Here is a 15,535-nt window from a genome sequence, read left to right as displayed (position 1 = left end):
TTTATCAAGATAAACATTCTGACCAAATTTCATTAGCATTGGATGAAAACTGTGACCTCTACTGTCTACACAAACAAATTGTTGATGATTTTTCAATTATTTGACCTAGTGACCTAGTTTTTGACCCTAGATGACCCAAATACAATCCCAACCCAGATTTCATCAAGATAAACATTCTGACCACATTTCATAAAGATTGGATGAAAACTGCGACATCTATTTTCTAAGCAAGGTTTTTCTATTATTTGACCTATTTTGTGACCTAGTTTTTGACCTAGTGACCTATTTTTTGACCCCAGATGACCCAAATACAATCCCAACCCAGATTTTATCAAGATAAACATTCTGACCAAATTTCATAAAGATTGGATGAAAACTGTGACCTCTACTGTCTACACAAACAAATTGTTGACGGACGGACGCACGCACACACAACGGACGCCGGACATCATACAGTCACATAAGCTCACCATGTCACTTCGTGACAGGTGAGCTAAAAACTTGTTAATAAATTAGCACATAATGACTTCTAGATTATTTAAAAAAAGAGGCTGATTTGAGCAGTAAATAATTTGTATAATAAGACTCAGTTATGCTGATGAATTCACATCAATTTTGATAAATGATCTGCCTCCTGATAACTTTATATTATTGAGTGTATGTTTGTATAAAGACAACATTCGAAATGGTTCACAATTGTGACCATATCAGCATATGGTGAAGACCCACTTGATGAGTGTCAGCCTGTCCTTTTCTGACGTATGATCATCCAGCCACTGAGAGTATCGACTCAAGGACCAGTCGGCTGTCTGAAATCACACCACATTAAATGATCATTTAAAGCATGCTCGATTTAAGTTTGAATCTGATGAAAAGACTGCTTAAAGACCATAAAATGAAAAGGAATGAAGATTAAAATCCAAAATATGTATCACAAACATTTATAAAAAAATTTGATCATCAAAATGTGAAAAAATATAGTGCTGGTGCTTGTCAACAATTGAAAAAATACTTGAATAAACAATCAGTTATCTCAAATATGATGAAAACATTATTTTTTTGTTTAAAATAGTGATGCAAAAGCATGACAAATCAATGCAAATGAATATAAGCCAGTGCTCCTTATTCTCAAAGCAAACGCCAAAACAAAAGGTGAAATGAAAAGGAAGACAAAACAATTGCAACCAAAGCCACATACAACATGTGGAGACTTGATCTCTGGTGGGGCCCTGGCAAACAGGAAGTGAAGCAGAGTGCTGTGAGGGATGATCTCCCCTAGGGCTGGACTGTCACTGATGTGATCAACATTCTGGAATAGCAGTGGCCTGAAAGACAAGCAAACAGGTTACTGTCTGGAAATGAATAGTCAACAGTCATCTTTTGGGAGATGATTATGTATTGTTATATTATATCTTGAAAATTAAAATACCGCATAACAGACAATGTACATAACTGACAATGTACCAATTGTTTGACTCTATTAAGTTCAACTATTATATCCCTTACTTTCATCGTATCGGCCCTCCACATAGTATCGTCCCCTTAACAAAAAACCTTTATGAAGTGCTGGAAATTAATGGTTTTTTTAATTTTTAGGAGCTGTAATGTATTCGATGGTTATCCATGACTATAACGACGATCATACTCATGATTTCCGGTATTCATTGCAAAGAAGGTCATGTTTGTTCCAGGGTGATGCTATGAATTTTAAATTACGTTACTCACAAGTAAGTAATGTGTTAATGGATTAATAGTAGCTTTATCAAATGTGTTATATGCCGCTTATTTTTTGATAAAGTGTAAAAGTATTTTGAAAACAAAATGAGCAAGAGTTTCAGTGTTCCATTAAGATATTATTTTTAGAACAAGGACGTGCACATAGTAACAAATCTTAACAACCAATCAGAAGTGACGATACAATGAGACAAGGTGTAGATGAAACAGATTACTAAAGGGCATTAAGTCTAACCAGTATTTTGTCAAAACATGGCCGATTTAAATGCAGTTTTCGTTATTATGTCTAAGAATACACATTTAACTATATATTGACATATAACACATGTGTGTTTGTATTTGTTCACTTCCAAAGTTCGTATGAATTCATTAAGAGGGCCGATACCACTAAAGACACGCTATATTTTGTACAGTACTTGAATAATGCTGTTTAATTCCCAACAACTATTATTTTGGAAACATTTTTTCACTTTGCTCAAGGATAGCCTGCTTAATGCAGGGAAATAACCATTTCTGTCTGACAGAACAACAGAGGGCTAACCTGAAAGCTCTAAGCAATCTGTACGGCTTGCCAAGGTCAGAGGCACGCTTACAGAACGGTGATATAGCCAGCTCCATCTGAGCAAAGTCTGCAGCCAGGCGTAACTTCCCACCATCCCCCAGCGGGCGCACCAGACATGCATGCCGGACGAACAGATCGATGCAACGGCAACAGATTGACTGGAGACTGGAATGTTAAAATTAGACTCTCTGAGGGTTTTTATTTACTAGGGATAACTAATGGATGTATCAATATATTTTAAAGATTTAAAATGTCTAAACAAAGAAAGGATCATTTTTTGCTAGATGCTATGTTAACATTGCCCATGGCCAAAATAGCTATTGTCCACACAAAATTTATCTGCCCATGGTCAAAACAGCTATTGGCAGCACAAAATTTATAACTGGCTAATAAAAGAACATACATGTATTCGAAAATAAAGCATAACTTTGCACTTTTTTATTGAACTATCTATTTCAAAAAACATGCATTTACATCAAAGAAGCAGATGACCCCCCCCCCCACACACACACACATACACACAGAAACACACATATTTTCTTAATAATATGTAATGCTGTAGAAAACAGTGCAGTGTTTCTGGCACCCTTACCAGTCTATTATAAACTGCTCACAGATGAACTGTGAGAGGTAGTCCGACTGACAGCGTGATACAAAGTACTGCAGCTCTCGCATGTACAGAGAGCATGGGGCCTCCGTCTCCTGCCTGGAGGGTGCAGGCCTGTAAGCAGAGGTCAGACAGAACATCGTCCACACACTTTGTTCAAGGACTTTCTTCACATAAATACAGGAACATGTATTTAAATTGAGTTTTTATTTATGCAAAAAGATGGTCATTCCACAAACAAGATCACAGATATATCATAATCCAATTTTAAATATAGGAATAAATCATATGCAATATTAACCAACAACTACAAATCCAAGGACTTTTTAAGGATGCAGTATACAATTCAAGGACTTTTCATTCCCTGTGCAAACCCTGGTAATCATTGTAGGGAAACATACTTTCAAATATCTGTAAAATGTTTTGTTGTATAGTGAAACAGAATCAATTAAAGAAATTAAGTATTTACTCTAACTTTGGTACAAGCTGTGAACTTCTTGGTTTTCATGTAAAATATCTATTTCATACAGTCACAGTTTTTGTCCAACTTTATCCAATGTAAGCAGGGAAATAAACAAGAAATGTGTCCACACGACACAGATGTCCCCAACTGTAACTTTGTCACTACATAAAAGCATAACTGTGTAAATGTTTTTTTTCATTATATATATATATATATATATATATATACAGTCTAACCTGTCTATAAAGACCACTCAAGGGATTTGGTCGTTGTGGTCTTTGTTCACAGGTGGTCTTTATTCCCAGGGTCGATTGAAACTTATGCAAATGAAACTATGAAACTGCAAAATATGCTAGTAGTATTTTAACAGGTACCTTATCTATGTATGTGCTCTTTTGTTTAAATGTTTGAATACTTATGCATGTATAATAAATAAAGGATTGAAAACACAGTTTTGTTTTTATTATTTCCATTTCCTTATGTTTTTATTATTTATTTCATTAATCATATACATTTATTAATAATTATTGACATACATGTATATGAACATGTAATTCAGAATGTTCTGGATTTGAGTTTTGCCTACACCATGATCACCAGCCACTCGTCTACAACTGTGTCCTTTAGCTAACAAACTAATGACCGCAACGCGTTTTTCCAACATCAAGACTTTACGCTTGGAAGCCATGATGGTTAAATTAAACTGATTACTTGTCTATAATCTATGCACGTCTTATCAAGAGAAATGTAAAAAGGGAATGGCTAACAAAATGTTTGTATTTCAGGCATCGTTATTGATATAAAACCGTTAATTTCCTTAATGAGTTGTTGAAAGCCCCAAACTTGTCTTTGATATTTTCAGCAATTAGTACATTCATCGCGAGTCACTTTAATACAAAGGCAATATTTGTACACTTTTGACAAACTGTCAAATGCATAAAAGAAGCAGGCGACTACCAATTAGCAATGCGTGTTAAATAAACAAACAACTGCTATCGAGTGCAATAAACTGTCACTTGCCAATATTTCCATAGCGACCGACGAGTCCACTGGTACGATGTGTATCACGTGACTACACAGCGTCATGGCGGCCATTTTGTTTTTTGAAAGTTGCAAAATCGTTGATTTTTATGATTGCAGTGGTCGTTGTTAGCTATCAAAATGGACTTTTGGGAATGTAAAAGGGCGGTCTTTGGTCTTTGTTCGCAGGTGGGCTTTATTCGCAGGTTCAATATATAGCGAAATCGTTCGGGAGGAAATCGGTGTGGTCGTTATTGAGTGTTGGTCGCTATTAACAGGCGGTCGCGAGGGCAGGTTGGACTGTATATATATATATATATATATATATATATTAGTTTGCTGCATAAAAGGTGTTCAATATTCAAATTTTGTTGTTTGTTACATATGTCATCTGCTGCAGTTTTTACTGCCAATTCTTTGCATGCAAATAACAGGAATGCACATATCTTCTTGTCAACTGTAGATTTTTTTTTCTTATACTTACTAAAGCAAAGTGGTGGATACATTGTACTTGTTTCTATGGTAGTCTTTTTCATGACACGTGGCACATTTAAGCAGGTGGATACTGGTGTATTGTTATGTGTAATTTCAGAGTTTATGATACTAGATCACAGATATCTGGTAATGTCAATACCAGACTCTCTAGATAGAACTTCTGATCAAGTTTGGTGAAGATTGGACGAGAACTTCTTGAATTAGAGAGCAGACACAAAAAAGTGTGACAGACGGACAGACAGACAAACTGACCGCCCGACAGACAGTGCGAAAACTATATGCCGCTTGTTGGGGGCCTTAAAACATACAAGGTTGCAAATACAGAAACAAATTATGCTGACACTAAATAGATTCTATGAGTATTTACCCCGAGAAGTCCTCCTGGTGCATGGTGAGAATGATGGCCTCAAGAGCATCACAGATGGATGACATCAGCAGGTGGACTGCACTCATCATCAGCAGCACTATTGCCTTCAAGAGAGATGGCAATGGCAGTCAGAAATAAAACAACACAGAGCCACTCAAATAGAGTGTTAAAAACAGACACAAGATCATTTTTACCACTTGCTTAACAGCCAGAGGCTTGGTAAAAAAAAACATTGTATGTTTTCCCGTTCCAACCAATGCAAAAAAGGGCTAGGTATGAAGGTAGGGAAATTTATATTAAAACTTCAATGGAAAGTTTCCTTTGGACAAAAAAAGCCTTTAATCCTTCCTATTGTGGACATGCAACTGGCATGGTCTGGCATCTTGATAACACTGTTTTTTTCCTATTTCTTGACTGTGTGATCAAAATGTGCTAAGAACCATGATATCATAGATTTGGTGACATGGCATTTTGTTACCATTTCTTAAATTAATTGAACATGAGCTTGTCACAGTAGTGCCAAATCCCCGCCGAAATGTGTTTGCTTGTATGATAACATTTGTTTTAGAGAGTAGAATAATATTTGTAAAAACAAATAAAGGGAGATAATTCATTATGCTCCGGACAAAAATTTACTTTGAAATTAAATAAAGGGAGATAATTCAAACACTAAGGTAGATAGAGTTATGGTTCTTAGTCACTGCACTTCTCCTACTTGCCATCTGTTTATATTATAAGTTACAAGTAAATCCCTCAGTTGATTTAGAGTTATGCTCCGGACAAAAATTTACTTAAAAATTTTATAAAAGGGGAGATACCCCCGGTAATTTAAAAATTAAGGTAGATAGAGTTATGGTTCTTGGTCACAGCACTTCTCCTAGTTGCCATCTGTTTATATTTCAAGTTTCAAGTAAATCCCTATAGTAGATTTAGAGTTATGCTCCGGACAAAAAATTACTTAAAAGTTATATAAAAGGGAAGATAATTCAAAAACTAAGGTAGATAGAGTTATGGTTTTTAGTCACTGCACTTCTCCTAGTTGCCATCTGTTTATATTTCAAGTTTCAAGTAAATCCCTTTAGTAGATTTGGAGTTATGCTCTGGACAAAGTTTCGGCCGGCCGGACAGACGGACAGGACCAATTACTATGTCCCCTCCGAAAACTTAAAAAAAACAATTCCACCTGCGAACCGAACAAACACAATCCAGTTGTTGCTTATGTCTGTGAGTTGGGAAGGGGACACAAACATATTGTATTTATTGCCCTATACAGGCTAGTTGGAGATGTCAACTGTTAAACAAGTTTGAGTAGGAACTGTTGGAAGTCCTGAGTGCATTCACAATCGTAATATCATTGATAGGGAAATACAAATATTTTGGAACCCAAGAAATGGTAACATACATGGTAAGTGGATTAAAATGTTAATAGGACATTATAATTCAGACTCCAATGTTTAACATTCCATATACTTCATGTCTTCATGCTTTTAAATGTCTCAATGCATTGAGGAACACTAAACAAGGCCATATTATAACTGATACAACAAATGTATGCACTCTTTATAACCCAATCTTAGCATCACAAGTCATTTAGTTTATCCGATGTGTGATCCCCCAATGGCAAAACTGGGCTGAATGCATGTTCATATTGTCCCAGATTAGCCGGAGCAGTCTGCTTAGGCTTATAAGAGAAAACACGTTCCACTTTAAAGGGAATTATTTGTTTAAAGAGTCTCTTCTAAACAAAGCCCCCGGAGCTTATAGGGGTGGTTCGGGAGGGGTGTCCCCTCCCGACGTTGATTTTTTTAAAAATTTAACGTGTCAATTCATGTTCTGTGGTGCGTTATAACTCTAAGAAAAACAGCGTCAAAGACATCATTTGGTGCGCTATGACTTTTCAAGCAAATCCCCCAGTCATTTAAAAATATATATAATTTTTATATTGTTTAATTGTCTTAAAACTTTTCCGCACAGATAGTAAAATCCCGACTCAAAGATTCCCCAATAGCATCCGTTTCAACACGACTCTATTACTGTATACTTACTACTTTTCAAGTTTCTATTTATTACCCGATAATCCCGTTTATTCCGTTTTTATAAATCACTTTCTGGTAAATATTTACAATAAAAGCTCTCAATTATTTCTTTAACACAAACCTTGCCATTTTTCTATAGTATCAAATAAATTTTAACTGACTATAGATTTGATGAAATATTGCCTCTGAACATGCGTCAATCCCCTGAAGTGCTGTGTGCTTGTTAAAACGCTCAATACACGCACGCTCATGCTCTTTTTAACTGAGAAAAAGATTCGACACACAAATTAAATTTGCACTGCAATTTGAAGCAAGAATATTTTAACGTTGCTGTAACATTTACATTAGGAAGTGTGTTTCGGATTAAAAACGCGTTAACATCGACTTACGGGAATGGGTTTCGGATTACAAATTTAATTATTCCCATTTGAGATTTCAACAAATATTAACAATTACGCTATGAATTCAACGATAATTTGTTTAAACACTTTACGGGTCGAATAAATGTTTTGACGAAATTATGCATGAAAATCACGTTGTCCACGAGGATTACGGTCGGTTGCCATCATCAGTCTTCTAAGTATCGATTATCGGACGAAACATTTACAACTGTGCATAATTAATTCAACGAAAATTTGTTAAATAGCATTATGTGTTGAATACATGTCAGAACAAGCAAATTCGTCGAATTGATATCCCCCGCCAATATGCTTCTGGACACAAAAGTGTTATATTTGACACTCAAAAAAGCATTTTTTCAAGATACAAAGGGCCATCACTCCTTTATTATCCAATGGTGTACAATGCCATTTGGCGTGCATCATCCTCTTATCCATATATATACTCATACCAAGTTTCAATGAAATCCGCCAAAGCACTTCCAAGATATGGCTCCGGACACAAAAAAGCATTTTTCCAAGATACAAAGGGCCATAACTCTGTTATTAACAGATGGTGTACAATGCCATTAGGCGTGCATCATCCTCTTATCCATATATATATATACTCATACCAAGTTTCATTGAAAACTGCCAAAGCACTTCCAAGATATGGCTCCGGACACAAAAGTGCCGGACGGACGGACGGAAAGACGGATGGACAACGCCAAAACAATATCCCTCCACCTATGGCGGGGGATAAAAAACGAGGTGAATCAGTTCTATAAATGGACATGATGAAATATACATGTACTGGAATTAAATTGCTATCGCATAAGTGTTACCGGGAGTTATTTGCACAACTTACTCGCTAATTAATTAATTGTTCACCACTTGCAATTAATTTCTCATATTAATTATGAGTCATACGTAACATTTGTTTACAGTAAAAAGGTGTGATGATGATGCCCGTCTTTAATGTACTGTACTGTACTAGTTACCGGTTTTATATTACGTAAATGATACAACTTCTTGCTAATCAAGCTGTGATAAACTCTTACTTCGTACCCGACGTCAATAAAAAATAATGGTCGAAAGTTAACCCCGCCCTCAGAAGCATTTGCGTAACCGATTGGACGATGAACATCACAGTTTGATGACTGGAAAGTTACCTGATACATCCTTGTCAGCATTTAAATGACTTTGTAATGTGGCTAGAATAATCGATATGCACTTCATGCTATTCTCTTATCAGTGGATTATTCATTACCCAATGTGGTGTTTATGGCGATTACTTGTGAAAGTAGGTACCGAGTGCTCTTTTAAAACAGGGAATATTGATACACTGATAGAGAAAGTTCAAACCTTGATTTTTTTTTTACAATCTCCACTTTCTTTGACTGAAAAATACACTGATCGGAAAATGTCAAGTGCCCCGGGGACTCAAGATTTCGAAATTCAAGCGCCCCGGCAAGGGATCATTTAATAACCTGTGGAAAGCCCTGGTCCCTGATTAGCGTGTGTGGGCTGCACATGCTTATCTGGGACAACACTAAACCCACATGCAGTCAGCCCAGTTTTCCCAGAATTCAGCTCACTTGGTCCCCCATCCCCCCCACTTACGTACATTCAGAGACTCTGCAATTGACTCCTTGCCTTCTTGGGGATAATGGTCCAGCCCATCCATCACCTGAAAGTAGTATAAGCAGGGGATTTTCACTTACTGGGGAAAGATGGCAGGCACTTTTAATACAAAAAGGCCAATTTTTCTTTTTTTAAATGCATGCATGCATATTTATATTCCACTTTGTTTAAAGCATAAATTTATTTGAATGCCATATCCATTTTTTTGTAAACAGTTCTTGCGGTTCACTCATTAACCCTCACCATTAACATTTATATCACAATTGAAGCCTCTGTTTCACATCAAAATATCATGCTATAAGAGTTTGTAAACAAATAATTAATAAGAGATGTGTTTGTCAGAAACACAATGCCCCCTTATGCGCCGCTTTGCTTTTTTTTACCTTTGACCCCAAAGGATGACCTTGACCTTTTACAACTCAATATGTGCAGCTCCATGAGATACACATGCATATTGCAAAAGTTATGAAGAAGGTTAAAGTTTTGGGACACACACATGGACACATACAATGACAGACAGGCCCAAAACAATATATACCCCCGATCTTTCAATCCGGGGGCATACAAAAAATCACATTAATGGGTGCAGCACAAGCCTGTATCATTCATGTCAATGGAAGTAACTTAACACATGCTTATTTTCTTTTGAAAACATCAAAGGCCTTAGATTTACTATATAGACACTGTCTGGTCCATTTCCTGCTATGAACCAGTCCTTGGTGTCTATGAACACATCCTGAGAATGGATCCAGCCTGAGTCATCACAAGAGGTGAGCTCCCAACCCAGTTACCTTGGAAACGGCAATGTGCAGCTGATAAAGGGTATTGACCACAGCAGCATTCCGTGACTGTCCCTGGGTGGGGGCTCCAATCACCTGACTGGCCTCCCCGTCCGTACACAACTGTAACAGGGGGAAGTGTTAGTACATGCAATCAAAGAACATCTATCTTTATGAAAATACAATTCTAACATGAGAATGATCATCGTTGTTTGTACCAGTTGAGTAGACATGTTTTTCCAAAATTGTTCCATCTTAATCACAACTATCACTTGATTTTAGTGATCAAAATAATATCATTGCTACCTTTTTCATATCCTTAATTAAAGAGACATTCAGATCGCATACATATGATGTAATGTTTTGAAGTGACTTCCATGATTAAGCTCTATATCTATAACATGCCCAAAATAAATTGCATAAATTGTGTTTAGGGCTTAGTCAAAACAATACATATACCCCCACAACGTTTTGTCAGCTATGCTTAAGGGCAACTTAACTTAGGAATGAGTTGATCACAGGAGAAAAGAGTGTCTTGAACATATACACATTTCATGGTTATAACATATTAGATGTTTCAATTTAATTCTTGTCAACAAACTTATAACATTTTATGGGGACTGACAGAAAGAATAACTCCAATATATCCATCTGAAACTTCGTTTTAAGGGATATAATATGTGCCTCATTCTGGGAAAATAGGGCTTAATGCATGTGCATGAAGTATCATCCCAGATTAGCCTGTGCAGACCGGATCAGCCACAACACTCTCCAGGTTTATGGAATTTTATGTTTAAAGGAAGTCTCTTCTAAACAAAAATCCATTTTAGCCGGAAAGTGCAGTCCCTGATTAGCCTGTGAGTACTGCACAGGCTCATCTGTAAAAACACTTTACGCACATGCATTAAACCCGTTTTTTTTTTAACGCGGCTGATAAGAGTCTGATGGCAGCGTACCAGCTGTTCACTTTTGACACAGAACATCTTCACAGTCTTGGCCACGTTCTTGGCTACAGTCACACACAGCTTAGAATCCACACTGGCTACATTGAGCTCACTACAACAAGTAACAATATATACAACATATATTAGAGCAAGATTATAGTATATAACAATATATACAAATAGATATAACAAGCCTAAATGGTTACGAAAATTTTATTACAGGAACATTTAATAAAATTCAACACTAATGACTGAAAACGATCACTTTGTAATGATATAAATCAAACAATTGTGGGCCTCCGTGATGGAAAACAAGACACTTGAAATAAAATGAGAACGCGCCAACTGAATTCATAATTTAATTGACAAAGTGAATATTAGTTTTGGCAATAAAACTCTGCAATTGATGTCGCATTCTGCTAATTTTCTTTGAGACAGTTTAAATAATTTTTCTGCTACTCCTGAAAAATTGCATCAGCAGCTTTAAGTATTGAGAAATACTTTTTGTGCTTAAACAATTTACAGTTATAGAAATATTGAATGTTAATTTTAATTGTAGAGTGTGGAAAATTACTTGTGTAGTGTAGCCTTTGTGTATATTATAGTATTTGTGACATAACAACTATCATAAAATTCCTATTATGATAATATAGAAACGATAATTTGAAAAGAAATTTACTTCAGAGCATCGGTCTAAGTCGTGACCATCACGAAAAAAAGCAGCAAAATATTATATTTTTTCCACCCTGACAAGAAATTTTCGTCTGATAACATAAACATCTGAATTACCTGATACTGTACTAGTAAATCATGCCAAGACTAAAATTAAGAAAGAGCTTCTCACAAACAAAGCTTAACTCAACCCTCGAAGAAGAAATCTACCACATTTTACCTGGATATTGTTTTAACGATATTGTCTACTTCTTCAGAGGATGGTGGACTGAATGAGGCTGTGCTGAACGCAAGGTTGATTGGATCAAACAGCCTCGACAGAGACCTGGAGATGTATGCCGTCTCAAAGTCTGACAGGCTGTCACGTAATGACCTCTCTGCACTGGAAACAAGAGGTTTTACTACTCAAACGACCAGGTAATAACAGATCACTTCAAAATTTCAATAGTGTATTCAATATAATAAACATGTAAATACTTTTTCTACACAAAACACATGAAATTTTTATAAAACATGTATCCCCCACCCACCCCAGATTATGGAGTGGGACATTGAACTCACCTGTCAAAGATGGACTATATACACACAACATTTCAGCACAGTATCTCTATGCAAACTAAAACTATTAACTAGAAACTGTTAATCTATTTTAAGAAATAGTAAACTTGGCATTTATAAAACTAGCCACAAATGATTTCCCGTGCAAGTTTTGCATATCAGAATCCAACATACAAAATTTGAATGCAAATTCTCTATCCAATCTTTATTTAATCACCCGGAAACCCATTTTATATTTAAAGTAATAGTTGCCTTGAAATTAAGCTCACTAGCCCCAAATGTTATACCAAGTAAGGTCTGCATATAAGCTGCCTACACATATTTGCAGTGCAAAACAGCTTTCCAAACTAAAGCTTTTGAGCGCATTTATATATTTTTAGTACCTTAGTGCTTTACCTTCATCCAACATGCCACCAATACAATCCCATTCTAGGTTTTCATGCAAGTTTCATCAAGATTGGTCGATCTTAATGACCAAAAACCTATTACCTGTTTTTAAGTCATAGAAACAATGACCGTGACCCGACTGACTACAAAAGCAATACCAAGCTAGTGAAGCTACATCTGTGTGCAAAATGCATACACACAATTTTTGAGTACAACATCTCCATCAAAACTGAAGTTATTCAGCAAGAACTGCTTTTCTAATTCAAGTAAAGGATACCTTGACCCAACCAGAATCTGCTTGACCGAGCCTGCCAGCCAAACAAACCAAAATCTATTAACAAGAATTTTCAATTTGAATAAACCTAGTTAATTAGTGGAAGAATTAACCATACAGAAATGCAATACAAATGCTTGTAACATACTGATTTTATGAGAATCATACATACCTGCATAAAAAAAATACACAAGCATCAAAAGGTTTGTTTTCTTTTTCAATTACCTATTCTGCTTGTCAACGTTTGACGTCTGCATGAAGATATCCTCATCCGAGTTGTCTCCTGCTGCCATGAGATCAGTTGCCAAGGTAACCGCATCCAGCTCCACACTGAGGCTGAACTGCTGCAGACGTTTCCAGAGGTCATTGTACAGACGAAGCAACTTTGGGTATTCCCCTTCAAATGCTTGTTTCAAGAATGAGGAGGCTACAAAACACCAAACTCGTAACAATTCTAGGATTTTTTTCTAGAGATTGGGATGGAGCTCAGTCCTTAGATTTTGGAGAAAATGATTGTGGCACGGGACATTAGAGTTAAGTCAATTGATCTGGAAAAAAGCATGATTTTAAGGATAATTTGCATGGGGATGATGTCTCAGATTCAACCCTTCTAAATAATGGATGAATATTCTTTACCTTAAGATCCCTAATACCATTATGCAAATATTTCTGAATAAACGCCAACAAAAGTTTGAGCTGCAGATGATACTTACAGGTTGCTGCAGTCTTGAACTTTTTCTTGATAAGTGCCGTAATGTTTGTCCAAAAATCTCCCATAATCTGCACACTTGCCTCACTCTGAAAGTACAATGCATGCAATCTAGTCACAGAAAGGCTTAACCCTTTATCACTTAGATACGTATTTTCATGCATGTGAAGTCCCATAAAAAGTTAAATTTAATTTAAAAAAATTCTTACTAGATTCAAGTTTAAATGCTTCATTTCCAACCCTTAGATACTGAGTAGCAGCAAACAGCATAAAACCTGAACAGACTGCGAGTTACTCGCAGGCTGTTCTGGTTTTATGCTGTTTGCACATAGCCATTTTTACTTTGCTTTTTAGTGGGAAAGGGTAAACAGGCAGTTGTTGTATGATAGGCTACAAATCAAGAGTTAATTAAGAGGGGCGGAAGATGCACACTTTCTCAATACTTGTCGTACATTTGATTTTAAACCATACATTAATTGTCATTTAAGTTAACTATGATTGCTTTTGATCCTGATTTTGCTTTATATTTATACAACAAGAACATTGAATTCAAATAGACATGCACATTTTCATATTTTAGAGACCACAAAAATGGTTAAATGTACAGATATCAGAACAAGAGTGCCAAACTGTCACAAGATACGCCCGTTCGAAGGTTTTGGACACCATGCTCAATGCTTGAAAGTGTCCTCAAGACCTAGTTATTGACCCGGCATGACCCATATTTGAACTTGACCTAGATATCACTTAGATGTAACATCTGACTAAATTTGGTGAAGATCAGATGAAAACTACTTCAATTAAAGAGCGGACAACATGCTTAATGCTTGAAATGCACTATGTGACCTCGTTTTTGACCCGGCATGACCCATGTTCGAACTTGACCTACATATCATCTAGACACAACTTCTGACCAAATTAGGTGAAGATCAGATGAAAACTACTTCAATTAGAGAGCGGACACCATGCTAAATGCTTGAAATGCACTAAGTAACCTCGTGACCTAGTTTTTGACCCGGCATGACCCATATTTGAACTTGACCTACATATCATCTAGACACAACTTCTGACCAAATTTGGTGAAGATCGGATGAATACAATTTGAATTAGAGTCCGGACAAAGTGGCGCCGTTGAAAATGCACTAATTGACCCTATGACCTAGTTTTTGACCCGGCATGACCCATATTCGAACTTGGCCTATATATCAACTAGATGCAACTGCTGACCAAGTTTGGTGAAGATCGGATGAATACAATTTGAAATAGAGTCCGGACAAAGTGGCCCCTTTGAAAATGCACTTATTGACCCTATGACCTAGTTTTTGACCCGGCATGACCCATATTCGAACTTGGCCTAGATATCAACTAGATGCAACTGCTGACCAAGTTTGGTGAAGATCGGATGAATACAATTTGAAATAGAGTCCGGACAAAGTGGCCCCTTTGAAAATGCACTTATTGACCCTATGACCTAGTTTTTGACCCGGCATGACCCATATTCGAACTTGGCCTAGATATCAACTAGATGCAACTGCTGACCAAGTTTGGTGAAGATCGGATGAATACAATTTGAATTAGAGTCCGGACAAAGTGATGCCTTCCGCCCGCCGCCCGCCCGCCCGCCGCCAAGGGGTTTCACATAATACGTCCCGTATTTTATACGGGCGTATAAAAAGTATTAAGTATTAAATTCCTAAATTATCACTAGTCCAATATCCGATATTATGGAATATGATGCAATTTTGCTGGGGCATTTATTATATTTGAAAAATACCACAACTGCATTTAAACCAGTCATCACTTTTAAAACAAGAGCACCGCATAACGGGTGCCACACTCGGCTGCGAAAGCTTGTCAGAATTTTTTTTTTAGAGGTCACAGTGACCTTGACCTTTGACCTAGTGACC

General features: G+C 36.6%; 1 protein-coding gene across 1 annotated transcript in view; it reads right to left on the bottom strand.

Moving 5' to 3' along the window:
• Window positions 1-15,535, bottom strand: part of LOC127865083 (conserved oligomeric Golgi complex subunit 5-like) — a 35,550-nt gene that overhangs the window by 2,058 nt on the left and 17,957 nt on the right. The window contains exons 10-20 of the mRNA XM_052404976.1: window positions 13,633-13,717; window positions 13,145-13,346; window positions 11,921-12,082; window positions 11,041-11,140; window positions 10,097-10,207; window positions 9,289-9,351; window positions 5,249-5,352; window positions 2,889-3,017; window positions 2,276-2,461; window positions 1,199-1,325; window positions 730-809 (exon numbers count right to left, since the gene is read on the bottom strand). Of these exons, the coding sequence (XP_052260936.1) occupies window positions 730-809; window positions 1,199-1,325; window positions 2,276-2,461; window positions 2,889-3,017; window positions 5,249-5,352; window positions 9,289-9,351; window positions 10,097-10,207; window positions 11,041-11,140; window positions 11,921-12,082; window positions 13,145-13,346; window positions 13,633-13,717 (1,349 nt within the window). The remainder of the gene's footprint in view (window positions 1-729; window positions 810-1,198; window positions 1,326-2,275; window positions 2,462-2,888; window positions 3,018-5,248; window positions 5,353-9,288; window positions 9,352-10,096; window positions 10,208-11,040; window positions 11,141-11,920; window positions 12,083-13,144; window positions 13,347-13,632; window positions 13,718-15,535) is intronic.

This window comes from Dreissena polymorpha, chromosome 1, assembly GCF_020536995.1.
Source record: "Dreissena polymorpha isolate Duluth1 chromosome 1, UMN_Dpol_1.0, whole genome shotgun sequence".
Lineage (NCBI taxonomy): Eukaryota > Metazoa > Mollusca > Bivalvia > Myida > Dreissenidae > Dreissena > Dreissena polymorpha.
Note: the sequence above shows the minus strand (reverse complement) of the source record. Positions and strands in the feature narration are given on the sequence as shown.